General features: G+C 38.9%; 1 protein-coding gene across 1 annotated transcript; it reads right to left on the bottom strand.

Annotated features, from left to right (window-relative positions):
- Positions 1-293: 293 nt before the first annotated feature.
- Positions 294-12,212, bottom strand: LOC104523086 (zinc finger protein 474). Its single transcript, XM_010165551.1, has 3 exons — positions 11,585-12,212; positions 3,876-4,049; positions 294-445 (listed from the first exon to the last, which is right to left on the bottom strand). The coding sequence occupies exons 1-3, from the start codon at positions 12,210-12,212 to the stop codon at positions 294-296; spliced, it is 954 nt and encodes a 317-aa protein (XP_010163853.1).
- Positions 12,213-12,922: the final 710 nt, after the last annotated feature.

The following is a 12,922-nucleotide window of genomic DNA, read 5'->3' as shown; positions in this document are numbered from 1 at the left end:
GCCATCCCTCTCAAACTGTAGTTTCAAGGTGGTGCTATCTGACTGACAGAAATGAGGAGGCATTTCTGCTACTGCTGGGCTGAAAAATCACCATATTTGACCTTACATTCGAGTAGTAACTGCTGATTTTACGCAGGAGGCTTTTGGATCACGTGATCTGACAGCACACTGCAGTTTTGATGCCCATAGTTCTCCAGCTGGATTTTATTTCTCTCATAGTTTGGCTGATAGGTATGGGTGCGTGTGTGTGTGCGAGTATGCATGCATATATATGCATGTGTGTTACATACACTTCACTTTGCAGGTTTAGGTTTACAGGACCGCTGGTGAACGATCAGTCTGTCTGGAAGAAAAGTACGCCCACAAATATCACATGGAACTAGCTGGTTCTGGGCGCTGATCCAGGCAGCCTCATTTAAAGATTCAAGATCATAGAAACCTTTGGCTGGAAAATTAAAAAAAGAAAGTATCAGTTTTCATTCTGGAGACCCACATTCAACTCTTCATGGAAAATATTTTCAGGAAATACCTGTTGACTGAGCCTTTCAGTTTAACTAAACCATATTGCTTTTGCAAATGAAAAAGAAAGAAAATAAAGAAGTAAAAGAGTAAAAAAAATATTAAAAAGACACTGTTTTTTGTCCCAGGGGTTGAATTAAATTAATTTCAAACTGAATCATTTTGTATCGTATGAGAGTACAGAGAAAACATTATGCTGTCTGTTATAATACGCATTCTCAGCTAATTATTAACATCTTTTCATACATACTATTATCAGCAAATTTCACTTTTTGGCTTTACTTCAAGTTCTGTTTAATGAGTATGTGATATCTGACCACGGCAATGGGTGGGAGTGTATCATACTTGAAAATACACTCTTTGTACTGCTTTGGACAAGGGGTCCAATTTTCTTTTTGTTTAAGTCTATGCAAGTTTTGCTAGTAAGTGGAGTAAAGCTTAGGTAAGCCTAAAACCTTACAGAGAGTTTTTTTAAGCCACAACTTCCAGTGAGGTCATTGCACCGATGCATCTATTGTCATTTAAACACTAATCCAGTCTTACTCTTAGCTATTTTCCACTGTGGGAAGAGTGACTGCTCTGAAAGTTCAGCAACATTCTTCAAACAATCACCTCAGATGTATTTTCAAGATTTTATTTGAGTATTAAAAAAGTCTTTTTTACTTTCATCTTGAAATGGACTTTTACATAATGTTGTTTCAAACCAATTTCCAAAAAGGCCAGTTAGGTTCCTTAATACCTGGATTTAGATCTTAAGAGTTTTCATCTGAAGTGCATGTGAAAAAAATCTATGCGGCTTGATTTGAAGATGTATTTGCTTCCCTTCTCAATGACAATACAGAAAAAGACTAAAAAACTGGTTTTGTCTTTGAACAGTTAGCAGCAGACAATTTTTAAAATAAAAGGACTTGTGCATTTAAAAATATTCCATGGTTTCTGTCACTGGCACATGATAGAGCTCTTCATTAAAGACCCATACAGTTTTAATATGATTCATATCCAATGGTTCACATAACCACAATAAGCCTTAGATCTCTTAATATGCCTGTTCCTAATGTTCTTTTTGTTAGAAGAGCAACCAAGTAGTGTTTCTTTTCTTGGCTGAGACAAATATCGCCTTTGCTTGCAGGAAATGAATGTGTATTTTCTGTACTTTGGAAAGTTTATTGAATATAAAAAAAAAGAGAGAGATGCCTTTCTCCTTGGAGGCATGTGTTAGGCATTCCACGAACAAAACACTGTGTAATCAGGGCAGCAGTTGTCTTCCCATGACACTTGAGTTTTCAGAAAAAGATTTATGTAAGTTATAAAAAGTTTAATGTAAGCAGTTAATATTTCTGAGCTTTTTTTGAACATTGCCAGTTCCATTCAACAACAGGGGTAGCCCCTCCTCCCTGAGTTGAGAAACTGTGAGACATGCAGTACGTGTATGTGGTCTCAAGGTCAGTTATAGCATTTACCAGATGATCGAGAGTAAGTCTTACGGAAAAAGAACACCACTGAGATTATTTTCTCAAGGCCAAGAGCATGAGGCAACTGCAGGGGGAACAACAATTTTAGCTCAGGCTACAGAACTGATCAGACTTGCATCAGCAGGCATTTAGGGACAGATGCTGGAAGCAGGTCAGTGTCCCCTGGGGAACCGTAGGCACACAACACCTCACAACAGAGATGTGTGGCGCCTGATATGAATCATTGCATAAATGAGACAATTTTCTGATTCATATCTGGGATCTTTCTGCTGGATTGTTCTCTCAAAGAGTGGTTGTCTTTCTGCTTCCACTCCCTCAAAATAAGAATAGTGCATTTCAAAATAACTTGATTTGTTCTTTTGTGTCCTTCTCTTTCAAATGCAATGCTCATTTTCTCCATCTTCTTTACCACACGTTGTGCAATAATTAAAAAAAGCTTAACAACAAAAAGAACAAATACAATGAAAGTGTCTTTTGAACCTATCTTCTACTTCAGATTCAACTCTGCTGCTTGGCATCTGTTAACCAAGTCCCGATTTCATATTATTTGAGCTGTGATTATTATTATTTTGAACAGCTGGTTAGTGTTCTCAGTGATCCTGCTTTCTTCCGTGTGTGTCTTCTGGGGACATATTTCTTTGTATTGCTGTAAACTGATCTAGTGTATGACTCTTTTACAGTGAGTTGTAGGAGAATTTATCTACTTTTCCAGACATTAGGGGAAGCTGCAGGAAATTATGGGGAATATGAAAAAAAAAAGTGGGTGAATTAACTGCCTGTGAGCAAGTGGTCCAAACTTGGCCCAGAGTAGCTCAGACCAGCTGGCAGGGCCAGGGAAAACATCCAGCTGAAATGGTGAAACAACTTTATGTGGAAAAAAGGGGAAGTCTTGGGAGCAGCTTCCAGGCAAAGCACAGGTAAGATTTCCTTTTGATCCTACAGTGAGCACACACCCCTGAGATACATATGGAAGCCCAATTCTGTCGGGTTCTTGGGAACATCAGTTTTCATTGATTTGAAGAAGTGGTGTCTAGGCATCTTACCAAACAGAACTCACAGTACAAACACATCCAATAATTGGCAGAAATAAAATGTTTAGTTTATACTACATGTATTTTTCCCTACTGTGTTTATATTACTATGTTTCAAAAACAAAGCTTCTAAGACTTGTAAATAAAAAGGGATCAATAACATCCACTGTTATTGATACAGTCGTACAACAATATTTGTAAGGCACTGCATTTTTATCTATAAATTTATTTCAATAAAACCCTGAAACTATAGTATATGTTACAGTTGGTTTTAAAAATACCTTATCTTTTATCAGTCAACATGCACCTGGTATTATATTTCTTATATTACGACAGAAGTACTTTTGAGGCCACTCACTGTTTACCACTGTGCTAAGTGCTAGTGTTAGGCTGTTTCATAACCAATGCTAGAGGTGTAAAACCTGGCCAAAGTATCTATCCCTTTGTTGCCCGAAGGGTACTTTATTTTAATGACTACATGTGTCAAGTCTGCATATCATTCTTGGATGCTTTTGTTCTTTTTAAGCTATGCTTCTGTACAATGTTGGAAGTAGTCAGAAGGTAGCGATGTAGCTGTGATGCATCAGGGTGCTAATCTTTTTTGTGTTTTGACTTAGAACATCCTGACGCATAAAAAGGGCTGCCCTAGGAGGCATGTCCCACAGGATAATGACTACTCTTACAAGGAGAACAGGATGCTTAACAGAAAGCTTAAAACAAGCCATGATGGCTACCTTCTTTTCTGTGTAAAATGGAGAAAGAAGTACTTGAAAACCACTAAGCTGCTGCTTAAAACTTTTTTTCCTCCCTCCCACTTTCTTCCTCCCATTTCCTCATTTGGTCTGTAGCTTACCTTGTATGGTAATGACTTCAGGCTTTTTGGGCTCTGGCCTTCTCAAGTGCTTGGGTAGCATGTCATTCTCCCGGTGCCATTTTTTTAGGCATTGTGGCTCATGGATACTAATAGATTTTGTTCCGTATTCACGGCCACATATGTAACAAATCACTGTTGGTGGCTGCCTTATCACTTGTGCCTGCAAATAACAATTGTGAAGAAGCATAAATATAATTTTCACCAGTAATTTTGAATCAGAGCAACTTTGGATGAAAACAAGCAGGTAGATTAAGAAACTGATTCCGAGCTGTGAAATAAGTGGAACTGTTTCTATCAATTGCATTTTGCCTGGATGCATTCTTGAAGCTTGTAAGAGATATTGGCTCATTAACTGGCCACGTGGAACACGTAGGCTCCTTCTGCAGATACTAGGCTGAAAATTCATGTGTGTCACCTAATTAAAACCTACCTATGTAGGTTTTAGCTCTTTTATTTTCACTCCAACAAGTTTATGGAAATGCTGAGTCTTCACATGCAGAAACAACTCCTCTGCTTGATCAGGCTGCTGCTGCACAGTGTTCATCTTAAATGTTGAAGACCTTTTTTTATCTACCAAGAGAGAAGTAACATGGAAAGCAGCAACAAAAGCTTCCTCAGCTGAAGTGCTGATGTTTAGTGCAGCAGCAGATAGACTCCACCTCCAGGTAGAACACAGTTAAAATGGTGTGTCCAGCCTTAGCATCCCTCTTAAGTTGTGCAGTGAGGGCAGCTGTCTCAGTCTTGTGATTGTAGTCCCTAACCCCACATTACTTCTGCCACAGATCAGTTAGCTGGTGGAATTCTTGACCTTGAAGGATTAAAACTGATCCAGGATATTCCAGGATAGGGGGCAAAAAAAGGAACTGTTGCTTGTTTAACCCAAAGTAACCAGAGTGTGGATTTTGCCAGTGACTGCAGTGAGGGCAAGGGACTGGACTCCAAGCAAGTCATTGTTTTTGCACTGCAGATCTGCTTTGGTACACAGAGAAAAACAGCTCAATGGAAGAAAAAATCCCTCAAACCCAAACCCCACAAATACATATTCTAAGCTTGAAAAATATATAATTATTGTGGTATTGCAGATCATGGACTTGACTGTGTCCTTAGGCACGTCCTGGGCTAGGCGTGGTGTCAGCATCAGCTCTGTGCCAGGAGCAATGTAAAACCATACTGCAAAGACAGCACTTTGAGGCACGCTGGTGGATCTCACAACTGACAGCATTTCCTGCACTCCCCACTGCAGAATACCAGTAAGAGATGAGCTGTTCCTTGCCCTCCTAAAGGTAGAGGGACAGCCATTCCAGACCAAACACGGGAAGCCTTTCTCACGCAAACAAGGGAGGTGGGGATTTCATTTTTTCCTCTGCTGCTGTGTAAGACAAAGCGTAACCTGTTCCAGTATTTATGACTCTCTCTGACAGCTCATCAGTGTATTCAAGAAATTCTGGGCAGCTCTTCTTGCATTTATGCTACAGTCTGAAAATGTCATTAGTGAACAATCTGCATAAGCTTTCTTTCCTGTATCACACACGTAAACTCAATTAGAAAAAATATTACTCTACAAAGTGTATTTTTGCTGGGAAAAGCTGGACTTCATCTGGAAAGTTCTCACAGTGAATTGAAATATAACTTATCGAAAGATAGTCTTTCCAAGGACATTTTTGTCCTTTTAACTTTCAAATGGAATTTCCTTACCCATCTTTGATAACAAGATTTTATAAATATATATATATACACAATATTTTCCTATTCATAGCTGAATATAGCAACAGTTGCTTTCAGAATGCTCTCTAATTTTTCATTATCAATTTTTGCCTACTTCCTTACTTCAGCTCTTGAGCTAGACCTTGTCTGATTTGGTGATAATTCTCTGGTCCAGATACAGAGTCTTCTGAAGGCATTGTATGTTTCCTTCTAGGCTCTGGAGAGCTTTACATGAGGATACTTGAGGTCAGCAGACTCATTTCTGTGTGCGTGCTTGCTACGGGTATGCTTATAGCAACATGCTAGATATAAAAACACTGGGAAGACATTTTCTTCTCTAGTTTTCACTAGCTAGGTTCCTGCCATTCAGTAAAATAGATAATTTACTGGCTGAAAACTAGGAAAGAGCAATTTGATTTACACTGGGTTTGTAGGCACTCTTTACATACTACCAGAAGGGGAAAAAGGAATCCTAGTACAAATGGAAATCACACTTTCTTAGCCTGCACTGTCACAATCATTTCCACCATATGCGGTAGTATAATTAAAAAAAATGTATAGCTTCAAGGACACTTAAAGTCATGATATGAGCCAGGTGAAAAATCACTTAAAAAGTTAAATACTCCAATTATATTTAACAGATCACAGGAATATTTTTGTTAATATCAAATAGTTTTTATCTTAGAAATATTTCCCTAGTGAATGGAGATAGCCTTTTATCTCTGTCTGCTTCATTCACATCCATTACACATGTTCTAAAGTAATTGTGATGTTCTGCTATTGAACAACTGCAAGAGACCTACAAGACAAAAGTTAGTGATCTCCATCCAGTGCAATCTGGATAAATTTCTACAGTTCTGAGATGGCCTTTTTGGTAGTCTCACCTGAAAAACTAAAGATGAAATGAGCTGTACTGTGACCCCTCCAGATCTTGACAGAGTATTTATAAGTGGGTTTTGTGTTGCAACTAAGCAAAGCTAAATAGAGGATTCTGTTTTCCAAGGTTATCAATAGGGATTGATTCATAACTAAATTCTATTTGGTGAAAAAATGCTTAAGAAATTTATTCAAGTAGAAATGTCTCTGTTTTCTAACTTCCACAATTAAAAACTGTATAGAAACAATAGCAGAGACCAGAATTAATTAAAGGGAATCAGATCACTCTAAGGATGGAATAATTTTTTCCAGAAATTTAGTGAGTTTGAACCATCACCACACATCAAATTAAATAAAAAATTCTTCTCTGCAAATACGCACATGTTAAAATCTGGATAATAAAATCTGAAGGAGAATATCCTTACAATTGGTAGTAACATCTCTTTTGTTGCTTAACTGTGGAATTCAAGGTATGACAAGCTTTATTTGGAATTTCTACAGCTGATGATATTTATTCTTCATTTCTTTTTCTCTTCAGAGTGTGCCTATCCCAAATGCCACATCTGGAGGCCTGCAGTTTGAAACGAAACTATTTTTGGAATCACCACAATTTTCCAACCCAAACTACTCACAGGCCAGCGGCTAGGCTGTCTGCTCACTGCTTTGTTTTTCACTTTTAAAAAGGGTTGTAGGGAAGGTCTGTTCCTGTGGATATGTGCTATAAAAAAACCTACAAATACCTACCAGTGCAGTTAGGCTTTCCTCTAGTGTCTCAATATTTTCTTTTTTCTCCAGAACTGCTAAGTATGTCTGCGTGACCATGAATGAAGTTATTTAGCTCAAAGGGCTATGCAAATATGTATTTTCAATGGACCTGACATTGCTTGAGGTTAGCCCCAGGCTGCTGTTATGGAGTTATATGAGGTCAAATCCTCCCATACTGCACAAAGCTCTTAATTTCTTAAGCACACCCAATGAGACTGACTCCCAAACTCCTATCCATAAATTTGGACACACTCTCATCTTTCTTTTTTGTTTAATTATCCATGTATTTTAAAGGGAGGAGGATAGGCGTCCTGTTCTAGGCCAGAGCTCTCATCATAGACTTGAATCGCTCAAGGAACAGAGGTTCAGGAAAAGACTGGTACAAGCACTTAGCAATAGCATCATATTGTATGAAAACAGCCCCTTCCACACATTCCTCTCTGAAAAGTAAGTGTCATTTTGCATAAGGGATAGGGACAAGCTGTGGTGTGACTCTGATGACCATCCAAAGGTGCATTTCTCAGCCTTCTGGAGTGCTTTCAGGCACTGCCAAGACACAACAGCCTCAAACAGCTTTAGGAATGCTCATGTGCCTGTGTATGAAATTTCCTTGAACAGCAAAGCAATTCTGCTCTACGATGCAGGCAATTTTACTCCACTGGAAGCACTAGAATATCCCATTTTACTCATTATGTGCTATCTTTTAAAATAAATACATCAGTATAATGAACACAGCATTTGTGTAAAAGCAGAAACACAGGAAGCTCAATCATTCCCAATGATAATACTCAACAAGTTTATTTCAAACCATCCATTCACTGTCCATTCTCATCTAACTTTCTATATCTGAAAATACAGTTGTCAGTATTCTCCGAAGATGTTCAAAACTGCTGCAACTGAGGCAAATTTTATCATTGACTTCCCACCTTCATTAGAATTACACAGCACCTGAAGGAGTTTTCATTTTTCCAAGTGACAAGATGTCTTTATGCTATAGGAAGATACAACATCAACATTTTGCTGCTACACAGGTTTTCAAGGCTTATGCTGTCCTAAAATGCATTACAATACAGTAAAGGAAGATCACTGAAATCTTATTTTTAGGTACCTAACTCAATAAGAAGAAAACAGCAGATGGCAGCACCAGATGCTAGTGACATGTCTGACAGGATTTTAGGATCACTGTTATCTGTTGTCCAAAACCGTAACACAGACAGCCACAGCAAGCCATTAAGACTCACTTACATGTAACAGACACCGCTTCCATTATCTGGAGTATCACAGTAGAATCCAGAATTTCTGAGATGATGTGATCCTTAAGAGTCTCTTAAGCATAGGCTGTTGTTTGCTATACACAGCCAGACAATTAACTCAGATGTTAAGTGTTCATGTTATGTGTTTAGACATGTTCATGCTTTCTGAGAGTGAGGACAGTTAGTGGAATAGATGGCTTACGGAGACTGTCGAGTCTCTGTCTCTACAGACACAGAATCATAGAATCATAGAATGGTTTGGGTTGGAAGGGACCTTAAAGATCATCTAATTCCAACCCCCCTGCCATCAGCAGGGACACCTTCCACTAGACCAGGTTGCTCAAAGCCTCATCCAGCCTGGCCTTAAACACTTCCAGGGAGGGGGCAGCCACAGCTTCTCTGGGCAACCTGTTCCAGTGTCTGACCACCCTCACAGTGAAGAATTTCTTCCTAATATCTAATCTAAACCTCCCCTCTTCCAGTTTAAAGCCATTACCCCTTGTTCTATCATTAACTGCCTTTGTAAAAAGTCCCTCCCAACATTTAATGCTGAACTGAGTGTTTGTCAGTAATGATACTAGTCCAGTTGATCCTGCACTTGCTAAGGGAGATAGAGGTTCAGGACGGAGACATGCAGGTAAAAGTACTTTCAGTTGTGAAGATAAAATGCCCTTCATGTGATGTACCACCAAGTCAGTCAGATCTTTATTTTTAAAATGAGGAAAATCCAGCTTTTAAATTTAGGACTTCTTTCATTACATAAATTAATTTCACAGTAGCATGACAGTTCTTAAATATACTTATATAATGGTTGGTGGTTTTTTTCAGTTATTCCTTTCCTCTGATGTTTTGCTGAATCAGAACTTTAAGCAGGTACTTAATTCATTGTTGCAGTAAGTAGATCTGTTAATTGAGACACGGACTGCCCCAAATGCTTCCTGCCAGGACCAAAGCAGATTGCCATTTCACTCCATTACTGGTATTTTTTAACAGAATTAAAAAGCAGCTGAGTAGCTGGTAAGGTGAGGAAAATTAAAACCATATGCTGGAAATAGAGGAAAACTGTAGACATTGTCCCTGTACATAGCAAATATGCAGTCCTTCTGTAAGCTTAGTGCTTTTCAACATCATTCAGTGTGTGGACCTTTCAAAACTTTCATCTGGAGATGGAGACCCTCATATAGAGAATTTAAACCTATGGAAAAGAGGCTTCCTTTGACCACTTCTTAGAAGCAGTCTGCAAGTCCTGAACAGCCCCTGGGATCACAGGATATTTCTTTCACTTTTTCCTTTTTTATCCTTGCCTTTAATGCTTACCTCTGTACAGAAGGACAGCTCTAAAACTAATAAAATGAAGGACCTCAGAGAGGCAAAATCCATCATTCCTTCCTGAAAATAATTGTTAATAATAAAGTCCTTCAGAGTCAATTACAAACTGCAAGCTGTACAGCCTCATTAGTTCTGCTTCAACTGATGAACAGTAACTGCTTGGAAGTAAATGACGAAACCTGTTGTTCACACAAAAGGAAGAACAGATTCGAACACATTTCATTCTGGCTCCGCAGAGCTCACAGAATTAAAAAGTGGTAATGAAGTTGTTGTTCAACAAGTCAGCAGATGTGACTGAATCCACACGGGGATGTTGTGCAAGAGGGCAACATTTTAAAAAAAATCACTCTCAACACCAAACCACACTCTGAACTTGTTTTTTTTATGACATTGCAACTATGGTCATTCCACACACACACACACACACACAGACACACACACACCCTTTTTTACAAAAAGTGAACAAAATTTTGATGGACAAAAATCTCTGCTTCACACTCATGCCTTTCATTGAACAATCACCTTTAGATCAATGCCAGTTCTTTAGTAAATGGTACAAAGTAGTGTAACGCAACAAGAATATGTCCTTTCCTATAGACATAAATGCACCTGTGCAGCACTTTGAACTGTTTGTGGGTTGTTTGAAATTTGCTGATAAAATATCTGAAGAGTGGATCTAATTTACCAATATCTATGACTTAGTGGCCTCAAATAGTACAATATAAAAATGCCTCACATATTGTCTTTATTCTCGTGTTTGTTAGGGTAATGCTATTATCTCCATTTTATTCAGCAGCTGGAAAACTGAAATACAGCATGCTTTGACTTTTAAAACATTTTTAGAAATGCTCTGCATAGCACTGCATTCCTCTGGTGACTGAGAAAGCTAAAACTCATTTTCAAAAGTAATGCAGGCAATCAGGAGTCCAACTCCCATTAAAATAAAACAAAAAAGCGCCTTTTATTTTAGACACTAGGCCTAAATTTAGACATCTATCTTTTTACAAAACTCCTGGCCAAAAGACAGCTTGTACAGAAACAAATGGAGAAAAAACATGCCATTTTCCAAAACTGTGTGCAGCTTTTGGATTATGTGCATCAGCTTCTTTTTTCTTGGATATTGAATCAAATTCAGTGGAAATAAATGTATAGTCTTATTTTGTTGTTATTATACTCCAAGTTGCTGCCCTTGAACATGTAGTCCTCAGTAAATTTGAGTTCCACACCAAGGTTAAGAAAAATGGTAAAAACTGAAAACCGCTGGAGTGCTTATAAGATAATGAAACACCAGATTTCACGTTAACTAAATAAAAATACTTAATACCTGGTAAAACATATAACATTCAAAGCTTGCCTAAGCTGCTCCACAGAATCTTCTAAGGAACTGTAGCACATAAAGGTCACATTCGGGGACATAACTCTCACAGGACTACGCAGTTGTACAGAAACCAACTACTCCCTTCCAACAAGAAATTCAAAAGAAAAAGGAGTAAGTAGTTACCCTTACAAATGCAATGTGCCCTGTTCCTTTGCCTTCTAATTAATAAAGAAACATTTGCACAGAACCAAAAGATGCTTCTGAAGGAAAGTGATTTCAGATTTGATGGGAACCCAGCCTCCCCTGGAATGCCTGGCATCAAAATGCATCCGCACTCTTTCACACAGCACATGCTTAGCAATTTACCTTGTCTAACGCAGCTGGTGCAGCCTTGTTCTTTCCTTGACGAGCCTTAGATGGATCATCACTTGCTGAGCCAGAACCAGAGCTTGGCCCTTTACCGGAGCTACGGGGGCTAGAGCCTGACAGCCCCACACCGCTGCTGCCTCCTCTGCAACTCCTTTGGTGCACAATGAGACGATCGGGAAGAAAGGTTCGTCCACAGTTTCCACAGGGCAGGAGCTGGGCTTGAGCACTATGATAAGCTGCCTCATTTTCAGCTGCAGGCATACAAGAACCACCAGCAAGGACCTCAGGTTTTCTCGGCTCTGCTCTTCTGAGATGCCTTGGTAGCTGATTGTTTTCAATATGCCACTTCTCTAGGCACTTGGGTTCATGTATAGAAATAGACTGTGACCCAAATTCTCTGCCACAGATATAGCATACACTGAAGCGAGGTCTTCTTGGTGGGATGTGGGGCCGATCCAGTGGCATCTGAGACATGTTTGAAGAATCTGACCGTTTTGATATTATTGCAGTGCCTGGTCGCCTTTTTAGGGGTCCAGCTTCTAGGTGTGTTACTCTGGGCAAAATTCTGGGAAGATCTGACACAGTAGATGGTGAAACCTGCTCTGAAGGCAAGATGCTAGAGACACTAGCAGGGCTCTCTCCAGCCTTTGGCAGAGTGTTACAGGCTTTGTTCACATTCTTTTTCTTGACTTTTGTTTCCATGAAGGGTACAACATTTCAAGAAACTTCTCTCTCCTCTACACATAAAGGCCTTCAGAAAGTCTGTTATTTAGCGTGATACTCCCTCTTCTCAACTCAGTTTCATGGGCCAGAACATACCAGTGACTTTACAGCTGGAAAACTGCATCTAATGTCCACTAAAGAGGGTTTCTGGTTTTGTTTTGCCTTTTGGTTTTACACGATCCTGAAACAAATTAAAACAGTACATACTAATAAACATCATCATTCTTGTTATGGTTACCAACCACTGGTTTATCACAAGGACTAGTTTACTCTGTTATCTTTTTAAATAGGAGACAAATTATATCAAATATATCCTGCCCCTAAATCTGAAATTCTAGTCTCAGAGGGTGTAAAGTCATGAAGGACATTAAAGAAGATGTGTTTGCACAGACTGAAGCTGCTGAAATACATGTGGTTTTGAGTATAATAAATATGCTTTATTTTCAGTTATTGACAGAACTAGTATATCTAACATAGGTTTTTAATTTCTAAGCCACTTACGCCGATAGTTAAACATAATTTCCTTGTCTCAAGAGAAAAGAAAATAAGTCCCTTAGAAGAAGGATGTCAGTGTCCAATCTCGAAAGGGACAGTCAGCAAGGAAAATGTTCCCAGTCTGTAAGTTAAAGGAAATTATTAGGCCCCTTTCCTCAGCACTTGTGAGGTGGCATCTCAAATTCTCTGACCAG

This window comes from Antrostomus carolinensis, unplaced genomic scaffold, assembly GCF_000700745.2.
Source record: "Antrostomus carolinensis isolate BGI_N321 unplaced genomic scaffold, ASM70074v2 scaffold29523, whole genome shotgun sequence".
Lineage (NCBI taxonomy): Eukaryota > Metazoa > Chordata > Aves > Caprimulgiformes > Caprimulgidae > Antrostomus > Antrostomus carolinensis.
The sequence above is the reverse complement of the archived record's forward strand: the minus strand, read 5'-3'. Positions and strand labels throughout refer to the sequence as shown.